Source organism: Lynx rufus, unplaced genomic scaffold (genome assembly GCF_022079265.1).
Source record: "Lynx rufus isolate CCGP_SWC_20201006 ecotype Redwood Valley unplaced genomic scaffold, mLynRuf1.p SCAF_8, whole genome shotgun sequence".
NCBI classification, from domain to species: Eukaryota; Metazoa; Chordata; class Mammalia; order Carnivora; family Felidae; genus Lynx; species Lynx rufus.
The window spans coordinates 27,145,472-27,168,093 of record NW_025814896.1 but is presented as its reverse complement, the minus strand read 5'-3'; the positions used below and the strand labels follow the sequence as shown (position 1 = coordinate 27,168,093).

Here is a 22,622-nt window from a genome sequence, read left to right as displayed (position 1 = left end):
CCAGAAAGGCAGCATGTATCTTCTCGTTGCACCCGCCCACTCCTTCTCACACACAGCCTCATGGTCTTCAGGGAGGATTAATTGATTTCCCGATTTAAAATAAGTCCTGTGTCAGGGCGCCTGGCGGGCTCAGTCAGCAGAGCACGTGACTCTTGATCTCGGAGTTGTAGGTTCGAGCCCCACATTGGGTGTAGAGATTGCTTAAGGATAGAATCTTTTAAAAATATAAGTAAAAAATAAGATAAAATAAAAAAGTCGTATGTTGCCATTCGGTGCTTCTGATCAGTACAGAATGTTTTGTTTCTTGAGAGCCTACTCTCAACTAAATGAGATTCAGCCCTTGCCCTGTCTGAGCCCAAAGACCAGTAAGGGGGACAGACATTGGTATGTGAACAGCATACAGAGTCTGGGCTAGCCTGCTGTGTCTCTGGGACTCTGGCTTTTGGGGGTGTCTGGGCTGGGTTTTGAAGTGCGAATAGGAGTGCAGCGGGTAGACAGAGTTAATCCTCTCCTGCGCTCCCCCAGGGCCTCCGGGTGGTCTTCTTGCTCCTACTCCCTCCAAGCAAGCAATTGCCACATGATTTGTTTTCAGAATCTGTTTAGGTTTTTCCCCTGCTGGTAATTTAATTCTTCCACGTGTTCCCTTAGTCAGGATGGAGACCCAGTTCCTCCTTGTGCCCCATGGCCCTCCCTGCATGGCTGGTCCAGCCCCTGCATCTCCTGCTCTGGGCTGCGTGCAGTCTCAGCTGGCGCCTTGACCCCTGCCACAACTCCAGCCCCTCTTTCCCCGGGACCTTTGCACGTGCCGTTCCCTCTCCCTGGCAAGTGTCACTTCCTCAAAGAAGCCTGCCTTCCTCTTTCCCTCCACTCCCCCTAGCCTGGCATATCTCCTGATAGACCTTCCCATGACACAGAAAGCACCCTTTGACGGTATGATCTTACATTGCATTTTGTTACTGTTTGATCAGCTTGTCTACCTCCTGCCACCTCAGCTGAGTTCTGTGTGCGCAGTGGTCTTGCTTACTGTTGCCTACAGTGCCTGGTACTTAGGAGGCCTCAAGACACATACGGGTGGATGGGCCCAGTGTGACACAGTGTGGTGCTCTGAGGTGCCGGGTCAGTGTGGTCCCAGACCAAAGCAAACCCCTGGGACCTTCTCATTGTTCTAGGTGGCCTGATGGCAGAGAAGCGGGATTTCTGCTGGCAGTTGGCAGTGTTGGCCACACCCTTGTTCCCCAGTGATTGCTGCATGACTGGGAACACGAGGTTGGGGACCCGGTTGCGTGTTAGTTTACTACCCCCCACTCCTCCCCATCCCAGGCAGGGGACTCCATCCCCGAGCCTTCCTGAGTGCCAGTTTCCCTGCCACCTTCTAACCCTGGCTCTCTGCCCACAGGGATCTTCATTGCCTTGCTGCTACGTTTTGACATCAGGTAAGCTACCTGGAAATTCTAGCCCTCAAGCTCCATGAGTGGGGGGGGCCTTCTCTGGGCAAGGTACTCCAGGGGCTTCCCAGAGGCTTTCAGACGCCCAGAAGAGTAACTTGGAGATCAGACCCTCCACCTCCACGGCAGCCAGTGCAATTCTGATTTTGTCTGCACTTGACGTCTGAGTGTTCAGGGAGCCTACGGCCAGAAAGAAAAAAGGATCACGGTCCGAGAGATTTAAACGCGAAAGGTCCTAGTGGTACTCACAGTGCTTTCACTGTGTGTCCTTGCCAAGTGAGCTGACCTTTCTGTGCTAAAGTTTCGCATTCTGAATGTAGTGTATTACCAAGAAAATCTGGAGGGAGTAAGCACAGGGCCTCAGGGCAACCCAGCTGCAGCCCAGTCAGCCGTCACCATGTATTATCAACCGAGGGTCGGGTCACTGCATCCCAGCTGCTCTAGCTGCTCCCGCCCTCTCTTTACTCAGATTTTTTCAGTCCATTGTAGGAAGTGAGCACAGGGAGAGGGAAGGGGGCCAACTTGAGTCCCCACTTCCAACAGAAGAGGTTGCACTGTTAACTAAGCACTTGGGCCCCTGGGCCTCCCACCAGCAGGTGGCGCTCGGTCTTCCCTGTGTAAGGCTGGCAGCATGTATGCTGAATTTCGAGGTGGTTCATGAACTTTTCTTAATCTCCTCGTGCCCAGTAGTTGCAAAAGCAGTAATGGTGTTGACAGTGATAGCAAGAAACTCTGTACCAGTGTCACTGAAATCGAATTGGCCTATGAAACTTGACCCTGCCGACGTACATCTGGGTTATTTGTGTGGTACCACTCGGAGCTCACGAACATGGGCTTACAGGCGGCCTTTGGAAGGGACCTGGCCAGTTTGTAAGTAGAGTCACATCTGTGCCAACTGGCTGTAGTCCTGGCTGTTCAGAGGCAATACAGAGAGAACCCCAGGAGAGTCCCTGGGCCACTGGCTAGGGACACAGATTCACATTCGGCTGCCAGCACCCTCGGAGGCGGGATCTCCTTCCTAGCCTGGATTTGCAGGATCAGCTAGCCCTTCAGAGCTGGTTCCAGAATCCGGGCGGCATGCCCGAAGTGGTCAGCTTCACCCCAGGGTCCATGGCAGCATAGCTTCGAGAGCACTTGCAGCTCTGGGCTCAGCAGCAGCCAGAACAAGGAGAAAAAGGACTGGAAGGACTCATTCACTCCACAGATGGTGCTGGGAACACACGGAGGTCATAGAGCTGATGTGAAAGGGAAGTCCCGTCATGGCAATGTATCCAGCCCTTCTGAGGCTGATCTTGGATGAATTGCCTCCAGGAAGCTACTGGCACTTTATCCAAGGTAGTCAGGGTCTATTTAGCGTACAGAACAGGTTGCTGAACTGTTACATCCACTGTACTGAAAAGTAATAACTCAGCTTTGCAGCTTCTGCATCAGTGTTTCTCAAAGCATGACTCCCCCATGTGAGATTCTCCTGGGTGGTTTTTCAAAGTGCACATTCCTGGGCACCTGGGTGGCTCAGCCGGTTAAGCATCTGACTCTTGATTTCAGCTCAGGTCATGATCTCATGGTTCGTGAGTTCAAGCCCTGCATCCGGGCTATGTGCTGACAGCACAGTACCTGCTTGGAATTCTCTCTCTCCTCTCTCTGCCCCTCCCCGACTCGTCTGCATGTGCTTTCTCTTTCTCAAAATAAATATATATTTTTTAATGTAGGGGCGCCTGGGTGGTTCAGTTGGTTGAGTGCCTGACTTCAGCTCAGGTCACGATCTCATGGTTCATGGGCTTAAGCCCTACATGGGGCTCTCTGCTGTCAGTGTGGAGCCCACTTCGGATCAGATGTCTCCCTCTCTCTCTGCCCCTCCCCCCCACTCGCATTCCTTCCCTCTCTCTCTCAAAAATAAACTTTAAAAAATATATGAAAAATAATTTTTAAAAATGCAGATTCCTGGGGGCGCCTGGGTGGCTCTGTTGGTTAAGTGTCCAACTTTGACTCAGGTCATGATCTCACAGTTAGTGGGTTTGAGCCCTGCATTGGGCTCTGTGCTGACAGCTCAGAGCCTGGAGGCTGCTTTGGATTCTGTTTCCTCTTTCTCTCTCTGCTGTTCATGGTCTGTCTCTGTCTCAAAAATAAATAAAACATTAAAAAAAATTTTTTTAATAAATAAAAATGCAGATTCCTGGTCCTTGCCCTAGACCTATTTAATCAGATTCCCTGGGATTTGGACCTGAAAGTCTGCTGTTTTTTTGGTTTTGAGGGATTTTTTACAAGCTTTCTAGGGAACTTGTATGTTGGCTGAAGTCTTAAAGCCACTGTTACAGGTCATGGCGCTTGATATTCGCAACCACTGAGCAGATGGGTCGTGGTTTTCCCGTTTTGCAGATGAGTAAACTGAGGCCTAAAGAAGGAAAGTGACTTGTCCAAAGACATACGGCTGGGGCAGCACCTGAATACACAGCCAGTGCCAAACTCTCAGCCGTCCCAGCCAGCCTCCATGGAGGCTCTCCCCACAGAAGAGGTGGCGCTGCTCCCATGCCTGTAACTAACCCTCCTCCTCTTTCTCCCCACACCTTCTTGAAGCTTAAAGAAGAACACCCACACGTACTTCTACACCAGCTTCGCGGCTTACATCTTCGGCCTGGGCCTTACCATCTTCATCATGCACATCTTCAAGCACGCTCAGGTGAGTAGGACTGTGCTCGGTGCCTCGGGAATGTTCTCACTGCAGGTAGTAGGGACTTACATACCTGGGGCTTGTCTGTCGCATACACAAGCAACCCAGAGGTAGGTGCTCCCAACGATGTCAGAGTGCGCACGTCTGTGACCCTTGGCCTTTCCCCCATGGCAGGATGCTGCTGCTTCTCCAGGGAGCACAGGCACATGAGTGGCAAGGGAGAGGAGCACGGATACCAGCCACGCCTGTGGCCTTCATCAGGAAGGCAGAACCTCTCCCGGAACACTTGTCAGATTTTTGCTCGAATCTCATGGGCCAGATCAGGGTCACATGGCCCCTACTGCAGGGAGCCTGGGAAAGAGAGGCTGCAGCTTATGAGCCTCAGGAGTGGGGCCAGTGGAACAGTGTCGGGTGGGTGTTGAGTGTTTCAGCCCGGTGCCCACCCTACCGGATGAGGGAGAAGCTGTTCGGGGCCCTCCCTGACTCCCCAAGCATCCAGCGTCTGCTTCCTCCTCCCATCAAGATGGGTACTGAGCCGCCGCAGAGTGAAGCAGGGTGGATGAGGGCTGAGAGCTTTTATTGAGACCTGAGGAGGGGGCGACAAGGAGGAGACCGCCAGCAGATGGGCTTGCTGAGTACTGGAAAGCAGGGCCCTTCCCATACACCAGTCTCCATTCAGTTCTTCCCGAGGGTCCTCACGAGCAGGTAAGGGAATTGGAAGTCAGGTGCCACATGGCAAGCATGTGCTAGAGCAAGGATCCCAGATTGTGACATGTGGAAACCAAGCCCAGACTCTGAACCCCTGGCAGTGGGAGAGGCTGGGTGAAATGAAGGCCAAGGGGACTCGGGGGAGGAAGTCCAGACTCCCCCATCTGTTCAGAGCAGGACTGTGGGCAGGTTGCAGAAGTCCTGCTTGATTTCCTGTGGTAGTTAATTAAGAAAAAAAAAGTGAGATTAGTTAATCGTAGCTAGCTTGGAGTTTTTTGAGGACGAAATGAGTTAGCGTAAGGAAAGTGCTCACAGTTGTGCCTGGCCCAGGTAGTAGTAGCTGTCATTGTTGTCACTGTCCCCTCCATCCTCCACTGCCTCTGCTCCCCCGCTTTCTCCCCTCCCCAGGGCACCAGCCACAGAGAAGCCACCTTTGAATTAATCACAAGAGCTGTTTGTTGAGCAGTTACTCTGTGCCAGGCGCTGTGCTAAACCCTTTTGCTCATTAACTCATTTAGTTCCTACAGTACCTATGATGTTTATGAACCAAATAGTAGTCTCTTTCTACAGAATGTCCAAGGGCCAGAGGCCCCTAGCCTATAGGTAGAGAAACCAAGAACCAGTGAGGAGCCATGTCTTATTCACTTCTACCCCAAATGGCCTGCAAGCCGAGAGTGACACACACCTGACAAGAAGGTCTCCGAGACTGACTGGGCCTGGCTTGGGGGACGAACTCAGAGTCGTCTGGGAGGTCTCTGCTCCCAGCCCAGATTCCAGGCCCGGAGCCATTCCCCCAGAGGCCACCAGGTGGCAGCCTAGCCCGCTGCCTGGGCTAGACTCGAGGATCCGGTTGGGAGCTCCCATACTGGCTGGAGAGGTGGTCCTCTGTGCAGAGACACTGTAGGCCAGAGAGAAAAGGAGACTTCCTGGGTCATACAGCAAGTTAAGCTGGGCCCTGGCCCCAGGCCTGTGCTGCCCCCTAAGCAGCAGCGCAGCCATTGCCCCGTCATCCACCTGGGCCTCCCCCTGCAAATCTTGGGAAGGGGATCCAGGACACAAGGGCAGCCTGTTTCTTGAAGACCCTCTTCCTCTCCATGACACAGGCAATCCCAGTGCCAGTAATTCCCTAGGTGGAAGTCCCAGTGGTGCTGCTTAAGTGGTTTTCAACCCATGTAGCCTCTACCAAAAACCCGCTCCAAGCCAGGGGTCTGGCAGCCTCCTAGAAAAGCCCCCTCCAAGATGATCAAGTGTCCTCATTGTACAGAGAGAGGGAAGCGGTTTAGCTGTGGTCACACAGTAGAGCAGAGGCCAGATGGAAAGCCAGGAGCCTGACACCCAGTTCACCATCCCAAGCTATACATCCTAGCCTCTCCTTAGCGCCAATTTTGGAGAGGTTCCTTGGTGCCTTGAGAGGAAGGAAAATAGTAGGCGTGTATTCCTGTGATGATAGCAAAGTCGCCACCTCTCAGAGGAGCCTCAGTGGCCCCCGGCCCTCAAGTGAGGCAGGCCTGGAGGGAGCCACACTTCTCCCACCCTCCCCCGGGAAGCCCTGTACTTTGCCCAGCCTGGTGCTGGTGACTTAGAGACAGAGGCCCCTGGAGCCACATCCTGGCCAGCTGTGTGATTAGGGCAGTCCTTTCCCTCCTCTGATCTTCAGTCTCTTCATCTGTAAAGTATAAGGAGATCTTTTCAGGAATTAAATTCTATTAAGTTTGTATTTATTTCATTTTCTGTTTCACAAATTTCTGCTTCTTGCCTTCATTATTTGCTTTCTACTTTTTGGTGTTTTATTCTTTTCTGGCTTCTTGACTTGAAAGTTAAAATTATTTCAAGTCTTTGGTGTTTTCTAATAAATGCACCTAGAGTTATAGATTTTCCTCTGAGTACTGCTGTGGCTGCCTTTCACAGGTTTTGGTGTGGACTTTAGTCATTGTCATTTCTATCGCTCTCCAAAAGGCCTAAAGCCTAACTCACCCAAGTCCTGACTCAGCAAACACCTAATATAGTGAGAAAAGCTCAGCCATTTACACACCTCGAGTGGCCTTGGGTGAATCATTTCTCCTTATCTAAACCTCAGTAGCATCGTCTGTAGAACTCAGATTGTGTTACTAGCTCCAAAAGTAATACATATGAAGCGGTGTGGTTCATGACCCATGCGTGGCAGGTGCCAAGAAATGGTCTGAAGGTCAGGCTTGGGGGGCTCTGGAGTCCTGTCCTCTGAGCAGGGGCTGGCTTCCCCTTCGGAGTGAGGTCTCACCTTACATCTACAAGACACCTTCTTAACTTTGCGAGCACCCATGAAGAAGCTGCTTGCTTAGGATTTACCAGGCCTCCTCCTGAAATGCCAGGAATAGAGCAGTGACCAAGACGGCTGTGGACCCAGCCCTCATGAAGTTCACAGCCTAGCAGCAGAGAGGCTGAAGTCTGCAATGATATAGCAGTGTTCCACTCCACATTGCCAGAGAATGCTGCAGGGGGCCTTGAGAGTGGATAACAAGGGGGCCTGGCTCCGTGCCAGGGAAGGTTTCCCCGGAGAAATAAAACTGAGCAGAGATCCAAGGAGGAGGAGTCTAGGCAAAGGTGGGAGAGCATCGCAGGCAGCAGAAACTGCCGGTGCAGAGGTCTTGTGGCTGGAGGTGACAAGGAGGACCAAAACCAGGTCATTGTGGCCAGAGTAGGGCAGGTCAGGTGACATTGGAGAAGGAAGTGGGGTCACGTCTCACGGGGTCTTCAGGCCCTTGGGAGCATTGGTGGTCATGGAGGGCTGGGCAGTAATGTCCAACTTTCGGATGCTGTGGGGAAAAGAATAGGTTCAGTCCCCAGTTTACCATTTAATAGCTGAGGCCTGTGCTGTCCCCTGTCCTCCCGAAGCCTCAGCCTTCCTCCTGTGAACAAGAGGATGGTCATAGGGAATTGGAGATGGGCTGAAGTGTTCCTTGGGAGGCTGAGCTCGGCATAGTGTGTCCAGCACATGCTCCATCCTGCCCTCCAAACCCAGCTTCAGCAGGAGTCTCCACACACAGGCTCTGGAGCCAGACTGCCTGGGTCATGTTATTGTAACAACAGCTCCTGGAGTGTTTGTTAAGGACGCAGACTTCCACCCTCAGACTCGGGAAGCAGGGGCGAGATCCGAAGCCTGAGCTCGGCACCTGCCCTCACCCTCTGGCTCATCTGTTCTCAGCCACCCCCCTAGTCTCTGGGACTAGGACCCACCCAGGAGGTTGTTTGTTTGAACCTGATGTCCCAGGTGATTAGGATACTGCCAGCCAGACTCCTGGGGACCCTTAAAGCCCTGCATGCTTGAGTTTCTTTGGGTTCCTTGCATTCCCTCCCAAGGAGGAGCAGCCTGGTCAGAGAGCCAGGAGCCCCAGGTAAGGGCCCAGCCACTGACTTGCTCTGGGAACCTGGGCAGTCACTGTCCCTCAGTTGCTCCCAGAAGAGGGTTGGAGTGATGCGCGTGGCCCTGAGCAGGTACCCTATACAGCATTTTGTCACCAGCCTCTGTTCTCTCATAGCCTGCCCTTCTATACCTGGTCCCCGCCTGCATCGGCTTTCCCGTCCTGGTGGCACTGGCCAAGGGAGAAGTGACAGAGATGTTCAGGTAAGGCAGGGCAGGGGGCGGACGTCCGCATGGCCCAGGTGCACCTGCAGGCAGCTAGTGGGGCCTGCCGGGGCTGCTTGTACACGTCTCCAGGGGAACATTGTTCCTGCCACCAGCCCACCTCTTGTCCTTTCTGCCAGCATGTGGGTGCCTGGCCTGTGGCGCCAGCGGGCACCTTTCCTCGGGCTGAGAGCCAGGGGGAGGCAGCCCCCACATCCAGATGCCTGCTGGGTCTTGAGAAGGGACTGGCTGGGAGAGTTTCCCCCCAGGCTGCCCCACTGTCAGGAGCCCTGGGTTCCCAGCCTGACTCTGCCACATGACTTCAGGCATGTCCTTCCTTTCCCCGACCTCAGCTTTCCCATGTGAGTAATAGGGAGGATCCTAGTGTGGTGGGAGGTGCCCCAGGTTGGAAATCAAATGTCAGTCCCTGTTGAGCCGCCTCAATGGCTCTGACCCACAGCTCTGTCTCAGCCAATGTCTCACTCACACACATACCCCTTCCCCGTGGCCATACGCACACCTGCCACGCCCTGTGCACAGCCCCACCCATACCCCAAGGCCTGCGTGACTCTGACAGGTGTCTGTTCCCCAGCACCACTGACCCCGCCTGCCAGGGACCCAGAAATAGCTGCCAGCTGCGACTGAAGCTGCCCACTCGGGGGCCTTCCACCCAGCTCCACCTGCCTGGCCTCCAAGTTGTCCCTCGAGTGCCTGCCAGGGCCATCTGTGCACCTGGCTGCCTGCAGGGGAACCTGTGACTCACCCCCTCCCCCGTACCTGCCTCTGCCCTCCCTGTCTTGCCTAGAAGCCCCAGGCTCCCAACCTGCCTGCCCGAATCTCCTGGCCGGGCAAAGCCCTGCGGACTCACGCAAGGCTGGGGGATGAACTTGGAGGCAGATCTGGGGGCAGGGGTGGGATCTGATGTCTGAGCTTAGCACCTGCCCTCACCCTCTGGCCCATCCATTCTCCGCCACCCCCCTGCCTTGGGGTAACCCCCTCCCGCCAGTCCCAGTCCCACACTGGGCCAAGCTCTGAATATCCACAGCCAGGGCACCTGTTCGGTGCTGGGCTCCCCTGAATATTCTACCACTTAGGCACTCTACACCCCTTCTGCCCCCACCCCCAGGATATCCTCTGGTTAAGGTGAAAAAGCAGGTGGTCTCTCTCTTTCTCCATCTCTCCCTAATTCTCCACCTTACCTTTTATTTTACTTTTCCCTTACGAGGCTCTCTCTTTTTTTATTCACTTGTTTATTTTTAAATAGGTAACACAGTCACATGGCTCCAAATTTCATAGCCATGGAAAGGAAAACCCCCTGACACCCCAGCCATCTCAGAGCTCTGTCGCATAGACGTTCCGAGAACACTTTGCTCCTAACAGCACGTGTGCGCGTGCACGCTCCTGCACAGCTGGTGGCCCTCTCCGAGCATTCTGCATCTGGGTTTTTCACACCACGGTAGATCTCAGAGACGTTTCTGCAGCAGCACGTGCACATCTAGAGCATCCTTGCTCTTTTGCACAGCGGCATAGTGTCCCCTTGTACGGGTGCATCATTTTATTCTCCTAGTAATTCCGGCTTCTTTCCACGGAGTCCAAAAGTGCAGAGGAAGACAAAATTAAGACACGGCTCTGCTCCCTGCTCATTGCAAGAGAAGTCTCTGTCCTCCCCCGTCTTTTCCTCTCCATCTCTTTTTTCTGTCTTCTCTGTCTCTCACACAGCTACGAGTCCTCGGCGGAAATCCTGCCTCACACCCCGAGACTCACCCACTTCCCCACAGTCTCGGGCTCCCCAGCCAGCCTGGCCGACTCCATGCAGCAGAAGCTAGCTGGCCCTCGCCGCCGGCGCCCGCAGAATCCCAGCGCCATGTAATGCCCGGCGGGTGTCCACCTGCCCGCTTCCCCCCACTGCCCCGGGGCCCAAGGTAGGGCAGACATCCCAGCTCCAGTGTACGGGGCAGGGAGCATTGCCAGGGGCAGGCAGCAAGTGGCACCTCCACAGCCATGAGGCAGTCACTACACCCAGCCTCAGGGCCGGGAGCAGGGCTCTAGAACCTCACTGTCCTCACCGGTAGCGTGGGGCTCATGCGAGAGAGCGGACAGTACAGCCCTTGTCGTCCAGGAGTAGATATTCTTACATGTAACCCTGGGCAGATCACTTTCCTCTCCCGGAGCCTCGCTCTGTTCATCTGTAAGTGGGCACATTCCTGCCTCATGGGGTTCACCTGGGGAAGAGATACAGGTACTATCCTTGGTGTGAACTCAGTTGTTCGATAAATGGGGCCCATAGCAAGAGCTAAGCCAGGGTGGTGGCCTTTGAGAGTGGCACCTTGCTACTTGCCAGTGGAGCAATCCCCTACCTGCCTGCACCCCTGGGGCTGAGTTGTTTGACCCTTGCCATGTGCTCTGGGAAGCAGCCCATCTCCATAGCCTCGTCCTGGTTGCCCCATTTTTTCCCCACTCTCTCCAGTGGAAAGTTCAAGAAGCTTAAAGTTAGTCCACCCAAGCCCAACCAGCCCTTCTTCCATCTGCCACTGCCCTTGCCACCTCGTGGCACCACCAGGCACAGAGAAAGGAGAGAGCAGCCTGTCTGAGGAGGGCATACAGTGGGGCCAGGGCCAAGTACTGGAAGATGCTGGGCCATGGATGCCAGGCTGGTGTTCCTCGTGTGGCCAGGGATTTTCCTGGGATGGTGGGGAGGCGGGGCCCAGAGATTCTGCCCTCCGCCTCCTCTAAAGGTGTTGTTTTTTTATTGTTTTGTTTTTTGGTCAGTTATGAAGAGTCAAATCCTAAGGATCCAGCAGCAGTGACAGAGGGATCCAAAGAGGGAACAGAGGCCTCGGCATCGAAGGGGCTGGAGAAGAAGGAGAAATGATGCGGCTGGTGCCTGACCCTCTGAGGGCCAGACCAGGCAGGCGGGGACGGACCAGCATAGGCCTGCACGGGCAGAGGGCGCAGGAGGCCTGGCAGCTCCGGGAGAGGGGCGGGGGCAGCAGGATCCCTCCAGCAGGGCCTCCCATGGCCTGATTCCCTCTTCCCCCTTCTCTGGCCGCCTTCTGCCCCTTCACATCCCCTGCAGGCAAAGGAAGCCCCCAAACTCCCCCACCCTCCCAGAGGCCAGGTGGGAAAAGTGGGTCTGATTTTTAGACTTTTGTATCGTGGACTGACTTTGCCTTACATTAAAAATTCATCCCATTGCCCGGGCAGGCCACTGTGCCCCTGGAGGGGTTCTCTGCACCCAGCATCTTGCATTGACTTTACTAGCTCTCACCCTCCCACCCAGAAACTTCCCTGCAAGCCCCTTCCTGGGGACTGTGAACTCTCACAACCTGGGGGAGAGGCCCCGACCTCCAGGTCCTTCCATACTCCTGGATGCCCACCCAGTGCCTGGCTAGCTCAGCCTCCCGTGGATACCCTCTAGCCAGCAGAGGGGGCCCACGAGCCTGCCTTCATTTCCCCCCACCCCCACCCCCACCCTTTCAGTTCTCCTTGCCACTTCCTCCAACATTTGGGGGCTATGAGGCTGTGGGACAGGTGCTCTATGTGTCACCCACCCATCCCAGCAAGTCCACAAGGAAAGTACCAAAAAGCCGACCTGACTCTGCAAGGGGACCAGAATCTGCAAAGCTAGTGAAATGTGCAGGGCCTCATGGACCCCAGGGATGAGTTTAAATTTTATTCCCAGGCTGGCAGGAGCCTGCTTCTCTGGGCCTGATGTCCATATGGCTTCAGCTGGAGAGCACTTGGACTCTAGGTCACCCTGGAGATCAAGCCCCCATCATTCCTATTCTGCTCATTCCCAGGGTTGTTCCCACAATGACTGTGCAAGGCCAGGAAGATGCTGTTGCTAGAAGCCACCCACCCCACCCCACCCCCACATTGACGCCACTCACAGCACAGGGGCCAGGGCCCCTGAGAGGCTGGAGTGGGAGGACAGGAGGCCCAGTGCTTTTGGGAGGTGATCCAGGCCCGAGAGCTGGAGATCTCAGAGCCAGCGTTTCTCCAAAGTTTGCTGAAGACAGCAAGCAGCCCAGACCTGTAGGAGAATCTCCAGTGGACCAGGCGAGGCATGGGCACCGCCCTTCTCCACCTGCCTGGTGCGGGGTCACTGGGTGGAGAAACAAGTGGGAGGGGGTGACCACCAGTCTGAGACTCAGGCCTCCAACTCCCATTCCAGAGCTCTCCTGCCCAAGCTTCGGGTTCAAAGGCTGGAAATAACAGTGGCTTCCAGACAGTTTGGAGGTGGCCAGAAGACAAGTATGAGCAGAGAATAGGAAGTATCTCTGTAATAATCACACCTCCATACGGGGTTTCACTTCATTTCCGTCTTAGGCTCCAGGTGCTAGTATTAGTCCCCTTGTGCAAATGAGACAATTGAGGTGGGTTGCCCACGGAGGTGGATATGACCTCAAGCAATCCACGCTGAATTCCAAAGTTCCTAAGGACTTTGCAGCTCCCCTCTAGACCCTGGGCCTGCATCACTGACTGCTGTTCTGGGCACCTTTGAGACAGCCGCCCAATTTCTCTGGGCCTACAGAGAAGGAAAGGAAGGGTAGGAAATCTCAAAGGTTTCTCCCAGCCATGGGGTCCCTTTCAGGGGCTTCTCGGATCTCTGCCGGCTCCTGCCGCCTCCAGAGGGGAGGCCGTGTGGTCCTGGAACAAGGCCCCTCTGAGGGCAGCAGATGGGGCAGGCAGCCCAGGCACACAGCATGGTTGGCTCTGCGGCCCAGGGCCCACAAAGGCTTCATTGAGTCACCGCCGGCCCCCGGCGGAGGCTGAGGTGGCAGTGGCGCCGGGCGCCTGCCACCTAATGACCGTCCTGGCCTGGCCAGATGTTCCACAGACCTCGGCAGCGGCCATCCAGGGCCCGCCCGGCCAGCCGGCACCGCAGAGGCCACTCTAATTCCAATTAACCAGCTTCAGCTGAGCAAACAGCGGGCAGCGGTGGCCCAGCCCGGGCGGTAGGCCCGGCCCGCAGAGCCTCCGAGTCTAGACTCCAGATGTGAACCGCCACCGCCAGAGTCCCATGGAAAAATGGCACCAGGCCGGGCACGGATTGGGCCTGCACGCGGGAGAGGTGGGGGTGGGCGGGTGGCTGGGCAGGGCTCTGGGTGGGCCTGGTGCCAGCCTCACCCTGGGGTAGGGGTGGACTCTTGGGAAACAAACTGCTCCAAAACCCCCAAGTTCTGTCCCTGATAGAGGAAGTGTTCCTCTCTGGCCTCCCATTTCCCCTGACTACAGTAGGCAGCAGGGGGCTCCAATGGGGAGGACCAGGCCTGCTGAGAGCCCTGATACGATTTCCTTTGTATTCAACATGTTTCTAGCAAGATGTTATGTATTTTAAAAACATTTATGTGATCGTTATAACAACCCTGTAAGGTAGTACCATCATTTTTACAGATAAAGGGAACTGAAGCAAAGAGACATTAAGTGCTCAGGGGGGGATCTGAACCCAGGATGTCTGGCTTCCAAGACCACGATGTTCACCACAGGTGCTGTTTGACATAAATCAGGATACTGGATTCCGGGTTCCCTTCCTTGGGAGCAGCGCTGGAGAAGAGGGTCAGCATCTGGCAGAGCAGGGCTGGCTGCCACCCTGTGCCTGGAGGGGCCTGCCCGCTCTGTCCTGTTTCCTCAGCTGTGAAATGGGTAAGACCCTCCCAGGGCCGCTCCAATCTCTGGGGTTAAAGCCTTGAGATAACCCTGTCAGAGCTCAGCACCAGGAATGAGCTGGGCACCGGTCAAGTCAGTGGGCACAGCAGGGAACACAGGTCAGCCCCCCCCCCCCCATCCCGAGCTGAAACTGTGATGGGGAAATAGACTTGAAACGGCTGAAAAAGTGAATAATGTCAACACTTGCGGCAGGAGTGGTGCCTCCGGTTTCCACAATCTTGTCCGGGGTCCCTTAGAGGCAAGGCGAGAGCTTTCGAGATCCAAGAGGTCAGAGTTCATCTGTCCTTGCACACGTGGGAAGACTGGGCCCCACCCCGCCAAGGAAGGGCAAGCCTTACCCCGGGTCTCACAAGGAGTGGATACTGGGGAGGGGTGCTCCGACCCCAGCCGGCTTTCCCACCGCTGGGATTCCCTCCGCGATTCCAGGCCGGGTCTTGGGAGGCGGACGCATCCTGCCCGCGGGTGCGTCAGGAAGGGCCGAGCGGGAAGGAAGGCACCACCCCCACCCCCGCCGCGGCCACACCTGGGCTCTCCGGGCGGGCGGGGGGCGCGGGCCGGCGCCTGGCTCCAGCGAGTCTGGGCCGCCTCCCCGCGCCGCCTCTTGGGGGCCGCCAGATGGGCCGGCCGCCCGCCCAGCGACGCAGGCAGGAAACGGCCGCCCGGGCTGCCAGGGACGCGGCCGCGAGCGCCGGGGGCGGGGCCCGATCTGGGGCCGCCCCCTGTGGGGAGGGGCCAAGCGGCCAAGCGTGGTGTGGGGTCAGCGGGTGTGGTCCCTGAACTCCCTTGGGCAAACCTCTCCCTTTCTCTGGCCCTCAGTTTCCCCACCAGTGGAACGGGTCTGCTTTTCCTAGCTCTTTTCTCAGCACATGACACGGGGCAGTTTCTTGCCCTTCTGTTCCTTTGTTCCCTTACCCGGGAAATGGGGTGACGGTGATGGGCCATCTCCACTAGAATACCAACTCTGAGAGGGCTGAGCCGCCCTCGCCACCATTTGAACCTGGCCCAATGGCCGAAAGATGAGGACACTCAGTACCCTAGGGGCCTGACACATAGTAGGCACTTCATAAACGAACACACGTTACCTTGAGTCCACCGCTTACCAGAGGTATAGCTTCAAGCAAGTGGCTTCTTGTCTCCGAGCCTGTTTCCCCATCTACCTCGTGCGTGGCTGTGAGGATTAAGTGAAATCATCACGGGAAGCACACGTAACAGGTCCTCCATAGATGATATTTACCAAAGCATCTACCAGATGTGTAAAAAGAGATATTATTGGGGTAAATTTGAGGGCCAGAAAGATAAAAAGGAATTGGTCAGCTTGGGAGGAAAATTCTGTTGTATTGGTATTCTTTTGCATATTTTGTATTTTTAAAATTTTGAGCCAGGTGAACATACTTTTCAAAAACAAATACAATTGAAATAATACAAATGAAATGGAGAATAAAAAGAAATCCAACCTCAGCAGAAAGAAATATTAACTATTATCTGCCTCTGGCAAAGGAGGCATCTAAAACTCAGGAAGGGTCTGAAACCTGCCCAGGGTCCTGAAGAGCTAGGAAATGGCAAGGATGTGATTTGCACAATTTGTTGGACTCCAAGTCAAATACACAGAGGAGAGATCACAGCTTCCAGGAGAGATCCAGTCTGAGCAGAGGGGCCAGATGAGCGAGAGTGAGAAAGAGTGAGAGAGCCAGCAGAGTGAGAAAGAGTAAGAAATGAGGAAAGGTAAGCAGGTCCCACAGGCCAGGCCAAGGAGTGTAGGTTTTATCCTGGAGGCAGTGGGGATCCAAGGAAGGATTCTGAGCAAGGGAGTGACATGGTCCTTTCTAAGCATTAGAAATGGAGGTCAGGAAGCCAGGTGTGGAGCTACAGGCCAGTGATAGTGATGTTAGGGCAAGGGCCATGGACATGAATAGACGAGAGCAGGCCAGAGAGTGGACCCAGGTTCATCCAGATGTCCCTCTGTAGCACAGCAGGGCCACAACCCCAGATGTCCCAGCTCTACTTACCTCTGTCCTTTTCCTTGGAGGTTTTTGGGGGTTTTTTCATGTTTATTTTTTGAGAGAAAGAGTGCACATGCCAGCAGGGGAGGGGCAGAGAGAGCATCCCAAGCAGGCTCCGTGCTGTCAGCGCAGAGCCGGATGTGGGACTCCAATCTCACAAACCCTGAGATCATGACCTAACCTGAGCCAAAATCGAGAGTCTGATGCTTTACCAACTGAACCACCCGGGCACCCCTGCTTGGAGGTCATTCAACCTACACCACTCTCACCCTTACAAATGTCCTAAGACCCCTGAAGCAGCCCTGGACCTGGTGAGGTGCCAGGAAAAAGCCTCGATTTCCAGCGACTTTCAGCTGAAAGAATTGGGGACAAGGGTGCTGGAGGTGGAGAACTGAGAGGGTGTCAGCACCGCCCACCGAGGGGCCCTGGGCCAAGGGTCTGGCTCCTGTTTGCATGCACTTTGTGCATGTACGTGATGTTCCACGTGTGTGCAATGTGCACGGTTTGGGTGTGCGCACATGGGCGGATCTGTATGCGTGTGAACCTGCACAGGAAGTCAGCCTAGGGGACTCGCGCACACCCTTCCCTGCGGGCAGTACAGATGACACTGTACCCTGGCAGTGTAAGCAGAAAACCTTCACTGGAAGAATAAGAAGAGCAGCTGCCTTTATCGAGCACTTACTGTGTCCCGAGCACCAAGCGTTTACATGCAGTACACCCTTAAAGCTCACATGGCCCTCCATGTGGCGAGTCTCCATTATACAGATGAGGAAAGTAAAGGCACAGAAGAGAAGGCACCAGCCACCGCCCGCCTGCGCTCAAGAGCCTGCCCAAGCTCTGGGCTCCCATGAGGCCACCACCTCCTTGTCATTTGTTATGCCATTAAACAATCATTTACAAAAACTTGTTACTATCCAGAAGCTGCATCCATGCCCTGTAGAAAATTAGAATATGTGTTTTAAAAATGGGAAAACAGCATACTCCTGCCACCCAGAGATTATTGCCTGCCGTTGATACTTTAACATAGATTTCAGATTTGGGTTTTGTTTTTTTTTTTAATGCTCATTATGTCTTTTTTGTAACGCAAATTATATCTAGGCTGCATCTATGTTGACATCCTTTTTTGTTTCCACAGTTAACAACCTTCCCCCTCCCATTTTGGTCAGTTGTCAACTCAGCTAATGCCCTGACTGCATCCAACCTTTTTTGTCATTTAAAGGCAGACCAGGTGAGACAAACAGGCTATCTGCATGTGAAGGCAGACCCCTGTGTGGCGGATGAGACCCGCTGGGATCTGCGGTGAGCCCTTCCTCCCCTCTGGGCCCTGCCCTCCTCAAAGCTAAAGAGTGGAGTGGCCTGGCCCCATGCCCGCCTGGGAGCAGCCCTGCGGGGACAGCGGAAGGAAACCCAGAGAAGAATGAGCCCCTTGGCTCTGCATTCAAGGCCTCCACGTGCCTGTCCCCCGCAGGCAGGTGCCCACCCTTGCTGCTAAGAGCTGGATGCCCACCGCTTCTCGGGCTCCCCCAAGGGCCAGCTGGGGCACCCCAGCTGGAATGGGGGAGAGGGGGTGGAGGCACACTAGACACACGCGTCACAGATGGTGGGGGACAGTAGAGAAAACCCAGGGGCCAAGGCTGGGGAGCCAGCTGCCCAAGTGTGGAGGTGGGGGAGGGGCCAAGGCCCTCTCTGCTGGACCCGGGTCCTCTCTTCTGGAGAGTTGCCCTGTGCACTTAGGAGTACGTGTGTGTGCCTGCGAGAGCGAGACCGAATGTGTTCTTTCGAGAATCCCTGTGTGCTTGGGTCTGTACAAGTATGTCATAAGCACGAGGACATCTTATGTGGGACAGTGTTGTAGACGTGCCTCCACCTGGTTGCATCTGTGAACATGCACTTGTGCTGTGTTTAAGGGTGTGTGTTTGTGAGCAAATGCCTGCCCTGGTGTGCGTGTGAGAGACAGCAAGATCGATCGTGCATGACTGGGAGAGTGTCTAGGCTTATGAAAGGGTTTTTGGAAAAGCTTGACTTGGAGGAACTTCTGCAACCTTCTTCCTGCCTACGTGTGTGTGGGTCTGTGTTCCAGGTCTCCTTCTGTGGTCCGTGCTCCCCTCTGCGTGGGTCCCTCTGAAGCCTCAGTTCTCCCACCCGTGAGACGCGGGTGCTTGGTGACTGGTCACTGTTGGGGTTGTTCTGATCACCCTTATCTTCCTCCACCGCCTGCCTCCTTTCCAAGCACTGGCCAGTCCTTTCTGCTCCAGTCAAATTGATGACATCTTTGTTTTTTAAGCCGAAAACCTGCTTCTCCCAATTTGCTCAGCAACTCTTTGCTAATCACCCTGGATTTACCTAGGACATATTTTACAGGAATGAAAGAGCCATTCAGGGAACAGCCTGGAAAATGCCCCCACGGAGCTGCTGATCTGTGCGGCATGCTGTGAAAGGCTCTGACTTTAACTGTTCAGGCCCAAATGTGCAGCGCTATCAACGGAGAGGGGGAAAACAAGGGTTTTTTTGTCCTTTAAAAAAAAAAAAAAATCTTTTTGTTTTCAATCGATGTCTCTCTCAAGCCCCACAGGATGGAGATGTCCTAAAATAAGAAATTAGACAAGAGGGGAATTCCCATTATCTGAGTTTTTTTAATGGGTCCCTTAGGATTCCACAGGGACCCCCTTCCCAGCTGCTGTGTGGTCCAGGCCTGTGAACGCCAAGCCCCCCGCCCTGGGGCCCGCGCCCACCCACCACCCAGCCCCGGTGGCAGTTTCCCAGGATTCACATGGTAATGAAGGCATCCATCTTCTCCCAGACACACACTGGGCCCTCCGACCCTCCCCGGCCCCCCGCACAATGGCCCCCAGCGCCTCGGCCTGCCACCTGTTGGACTTTCCCAGGGAAGGGGGGGAGAGGGTGGAGGAGAAGAGCCCCTTCCTCCCAGCCCCCAGCCCCATTTGCCCCCTGGTCCTGGGAGTCAGACACGGGGAGAGCGCCCAGGTCCTCGACTCCCCACGCCCCTCAGCCATCTGCCCCCTCAGTTTCCTCATCTGCAAAATGGAGGCAATGTACCTGGGGCACGGTGTGGCTGGAAGGATTCCGTGGGGGATGGCGCCACGAAGCGTGGGCTATGGACACCGGAGAGTCAGATCAATGACAAAGTGTCAGGAGTCGCTGCATCCTTGTCAGGATACGTCCCCACCACAATCTTTCCGAGTGGCACTGCTAGAATCCCATTTGCAGAAGAGGACACTGAGGCCCAGGGAAGACGGACCGTGTGCCCAAAGCACCACGGTCCCTAAAGCATCAGAGCCCTGGTTGGAATCGAGGTGTGCCTCACCCCAGAGCCTGAAGTCTCAACCCCTACATTAGATCATTACCACCATTATTATCCTCACAATTACTGAGTTAGATAATGATCCTGGAAAAGGCTTCATAAAGTCCCTAAGGAAGCTAGGAAGGGACGAAGGCCTAAATGTCACTCATGTAGGACTTGGCCAGAGCCTGGCACACAGCAGGTGCCTAATGACTGAGTAGAGTCTGCTGCCTCATCTCCTCTACCCTGTTGAGCACCTGCTGAATGCCAGGCCCTGTGCCCTGCCTGGTTTCAGACTGTCTCTGTACTGTTGCTCTTTGAATGAGGCTGAAATTGTTATCCCTATTTGGTTGACACCCTGCAGAAACCCAAAGGCTCCTGAATACGTGAGTCCCCAAATAAATGCATACTTCTGCCTTGTGACAAGTAACAGGGACCTGGGGTGGGGGTGGGGTGCAGGGGGAGAGCATTCCCAGCAGGTCTCTGAGAGCAGGGATAGTTACCAGTTACAGCAAGCAACAGAAAATCAAAATCATGACCTCTTTAAAAAAATTTTTTTACATTTATTTATCTTTGAGAGACAGAGCGAAACAGAGCACAAGCGGGAGAGGGGCAGAGAGAGAAGGAGACACAGAATCCGAAGCAGGCTCCAGGCTCCAAGCAAGGGGTCCGCACAGAGCCCGACACGGGGCTCGAACCCACGAACCGTGAGATCATGATCTGGGCCGAAGTTGGTCACTTAACCAAGTGAGCCACCCAGATGCCCCAAAATCATTGCCTCTTTAAATGGAGTCTTGGGGGAGCCCAGCTTCCTCAGTCAGTAGAGCACACAAGTCTTGATCTCGGGGCCATGAGTTGAAGCCCCACATTGGGCAGAGAGTTTACTTAAATAATAAATGTAGGGGCACCTGGGTGGCTCAGTCGGTTGAGCGTCCGACTTCAGCTCAGGTCATGATCTCGCGGTCCGTGAGTTCGAGCCCCGTGTCGGGCTCTGGGCTGACAGCTCAGAGCCTGGAGCTTGCTTCCGATTCTGTGTCTCCCTCTCTCTCTCCCCCTCCCCCGTTCATGCTTTGTGTCTCTCTGTCTCAAAAATAAATAAATGTTAAAATAAATAAATAAATAAATGTATTACCTATTTAAAGAAATAAGTCATAATAAACGGAGTCTTTGGAAATCACTGGATTCTGCCCCACCCCCCGGCTGCTCCCCAGTGCCTTCCTACAACTTGCCCAAATCCAGCACACACCCCCCCCACACACACACTTAAGTGTTCAGAGGTTTTCTCTCTGCATTTATGGGTGCACGTATAGGATTAAGGAGGATTTTAATTTTGTTTAGAGTTGACCTGCATGTCCAAATTCTTTATAATGAGTATGTATTACCATTGTAACCAGCTTTTACACCAAGAATGAGTCCATTGTTATGAAAAAGCAGATCCTAGAGAAGTACATACAACAAAAAAGAGAAGGTCCACCTTCAGTCTGAGCCCCCTACTTATAGGAAGTATCCAGAACAGGTAAACCTGTCGAGACAGAAAATTAGTGGCTGCCAGGGGCTGAGAGGTAGGGGCAAATGGAGAGTGACTGCTAATGACAACGGAATTTCTTTTTCTTTAGAACATTTTGATGAAAATATTCTATACTTAGCTGTCATGAAGGTTGTGCAACTCCAGGATGTACTAAAAACCGCTGAGTCGTACCCTTTAAATGGGTGCATTGTATGATATGTGAATTGTATCTCAAGAAAGCTGTTGGAGAGGGGCGCCTGGGTGGCTCAGTCGGTTGAGCATCCGACTTCGGCTCAGGTCATGATCTCACGGTCCGTGAGTTCGAGCCCCGTGTCGGGTTCTGTGCTAACAGCTCGGAGCCTGGAGCCTGTTTCAGATTCTGTGTCTCCCTCTCTCTCTGACCCTCCCCTGTTCATGCTCTCTCTCTGTCTCAAAAATAAATAAACATTAAAAAAAAGTTTTTTTTAATAAAAATAATAATAATAATAAATCCTTAAAATTTTTTAAACAAGTAAATAAACAAGTGTAAACATCTGGGTTTTCCTTCTCAGAGGCAGAGATTGATCAGTATCCCAGCGAGATACAAGCAAATGCAAAACAGGTATATGATCCTTTTTCTTTTCTTCTTTTCTTTTAAGTTTATTTACTTATTTTGAGAGAGAGAGAGAGGGGGGGGCAGAGAGAGGGAAGGAGAGAGAATCCCACATAGGCTCTACACTGTCAGCACAGAGCCTGACGTGGGACTTGAACTCACAAACCATGAGATCATGACCTGTGAGCCAAAATCAAGAGTCGGATGCTTAACTGACTGAGGTACCCCAGCACCCCTTTTCTTTTTCTTTTTTAATTTTTTTTTAAATTTTTCTCCTGTTTAAAATATAAGTAGATGGGGTACCTGGGTGGCTCAGTCCATTAAGCGTCAGACTTAAGCTCAGGTCACAATCTCCTGGTCTGTGAGTTCGGGCTGTGTCGGGCTCTCTGCTGTCAGCTCGGAGCCTGCTTTGAATCCTCTGTCTCCCTTTCTCTCTGCTCCTCCTCCTCCCCTGCTGTCACTCTCTCTTTCTCTCAAAAATAAATAAACATTTAAAAAAATTAAAAAATAAGATAAAATCTAAGTGGCGGCAGTCTGTATGCATAGTACTCGGCAACTCATTTTGTTTGGGGTTTATTTCCACTTAACAATGTACCGTGTCGATCTTAGATCCCTGTAACAGGCAGCTTCCTCCTTCTCTTTTACAGCTGCTTGGATTCCGTTATATGGAGAGAACGTCCTTCATTCAACCAATCCCCTAGTGATGGGTTTTTTCCAGTTGCCTGTTCTTCCTGTACATACATCATTTCACACATTGGAGTGTGTCCTTAGTATAAATTCCTGAGAGTGGAAGTGCTGTCTCATGATTTCCCAGGGCCACATGGCATTTCGTAGTTTATTTAACCATTCTCCTTTTGTTGAACACTTAGGTTGCTTCCAATTGGTGGTGCTTCTGAACAAATTTGCTATGAACCGAATAAATCTGCTATGAACACTTTTACATCCCTCTCAGACCCCTTGAGCAATGTGTTAGGACCTGTGGATCCTCCCCACTTCTGACAGCCACCCCCAGGGAAAAAAAAAATGCATCAAATTCACCCAACTTGGAAACCTACCCAGAAGCATCAAAGTTAAGAAACTCTGATCTGGGGGCATCTGGGTGGCTCAGTCGGTTAAGCGTCCGACTTCGG

General features: G+C 53.6%; 1 protein-coding gene across 5 annotated transcripts in view; it reads left to right on the top strand.

The window, feature by feature from the left end:
- Positions 1-11,661, top strand: part of HM13 (histocompatibility minor 13) — a 39,277-nt gene extending 27,616 nt beyond the window's left edge. For 2 of the 5 annotated variants that reach the window (XR_006960122.1, XR_006960121.1), the window contains exons 9-13: positions 1,397-1,433; positions 4,020-4,122; positions 8,337-8,422; positions 10,142-10,344; positions 11,192-11,279. Coding sequence is in view for 3 of the 5 variants with exons in the window: in XM_047068004.1 (XP_046923960.1) it covers positions 1,397-1,433; positions 4,020-4,122; positions 8,337-8,422; positions 10,142-10,288; positions 11,192-11,294 (476 nt within the window). In the remaining 2 variants the exon portion in view is untranslated. Of the gene's footprint in view, positions 1-1,396; positions 1,434-4,019; positions 4,123-8,336; positions 8,423-10,141; positions 10,345-11,191 lie in introns of all 5 variants that reach the window. The other 3 variants (XM_047068003.1, XM_047068002.1, XM_047068004.1) reach the window with 2 other exon arrangements.
- The last annotated feature ends 10,961 nt before the right edge of the window (positions 11,662-22,622 follow it).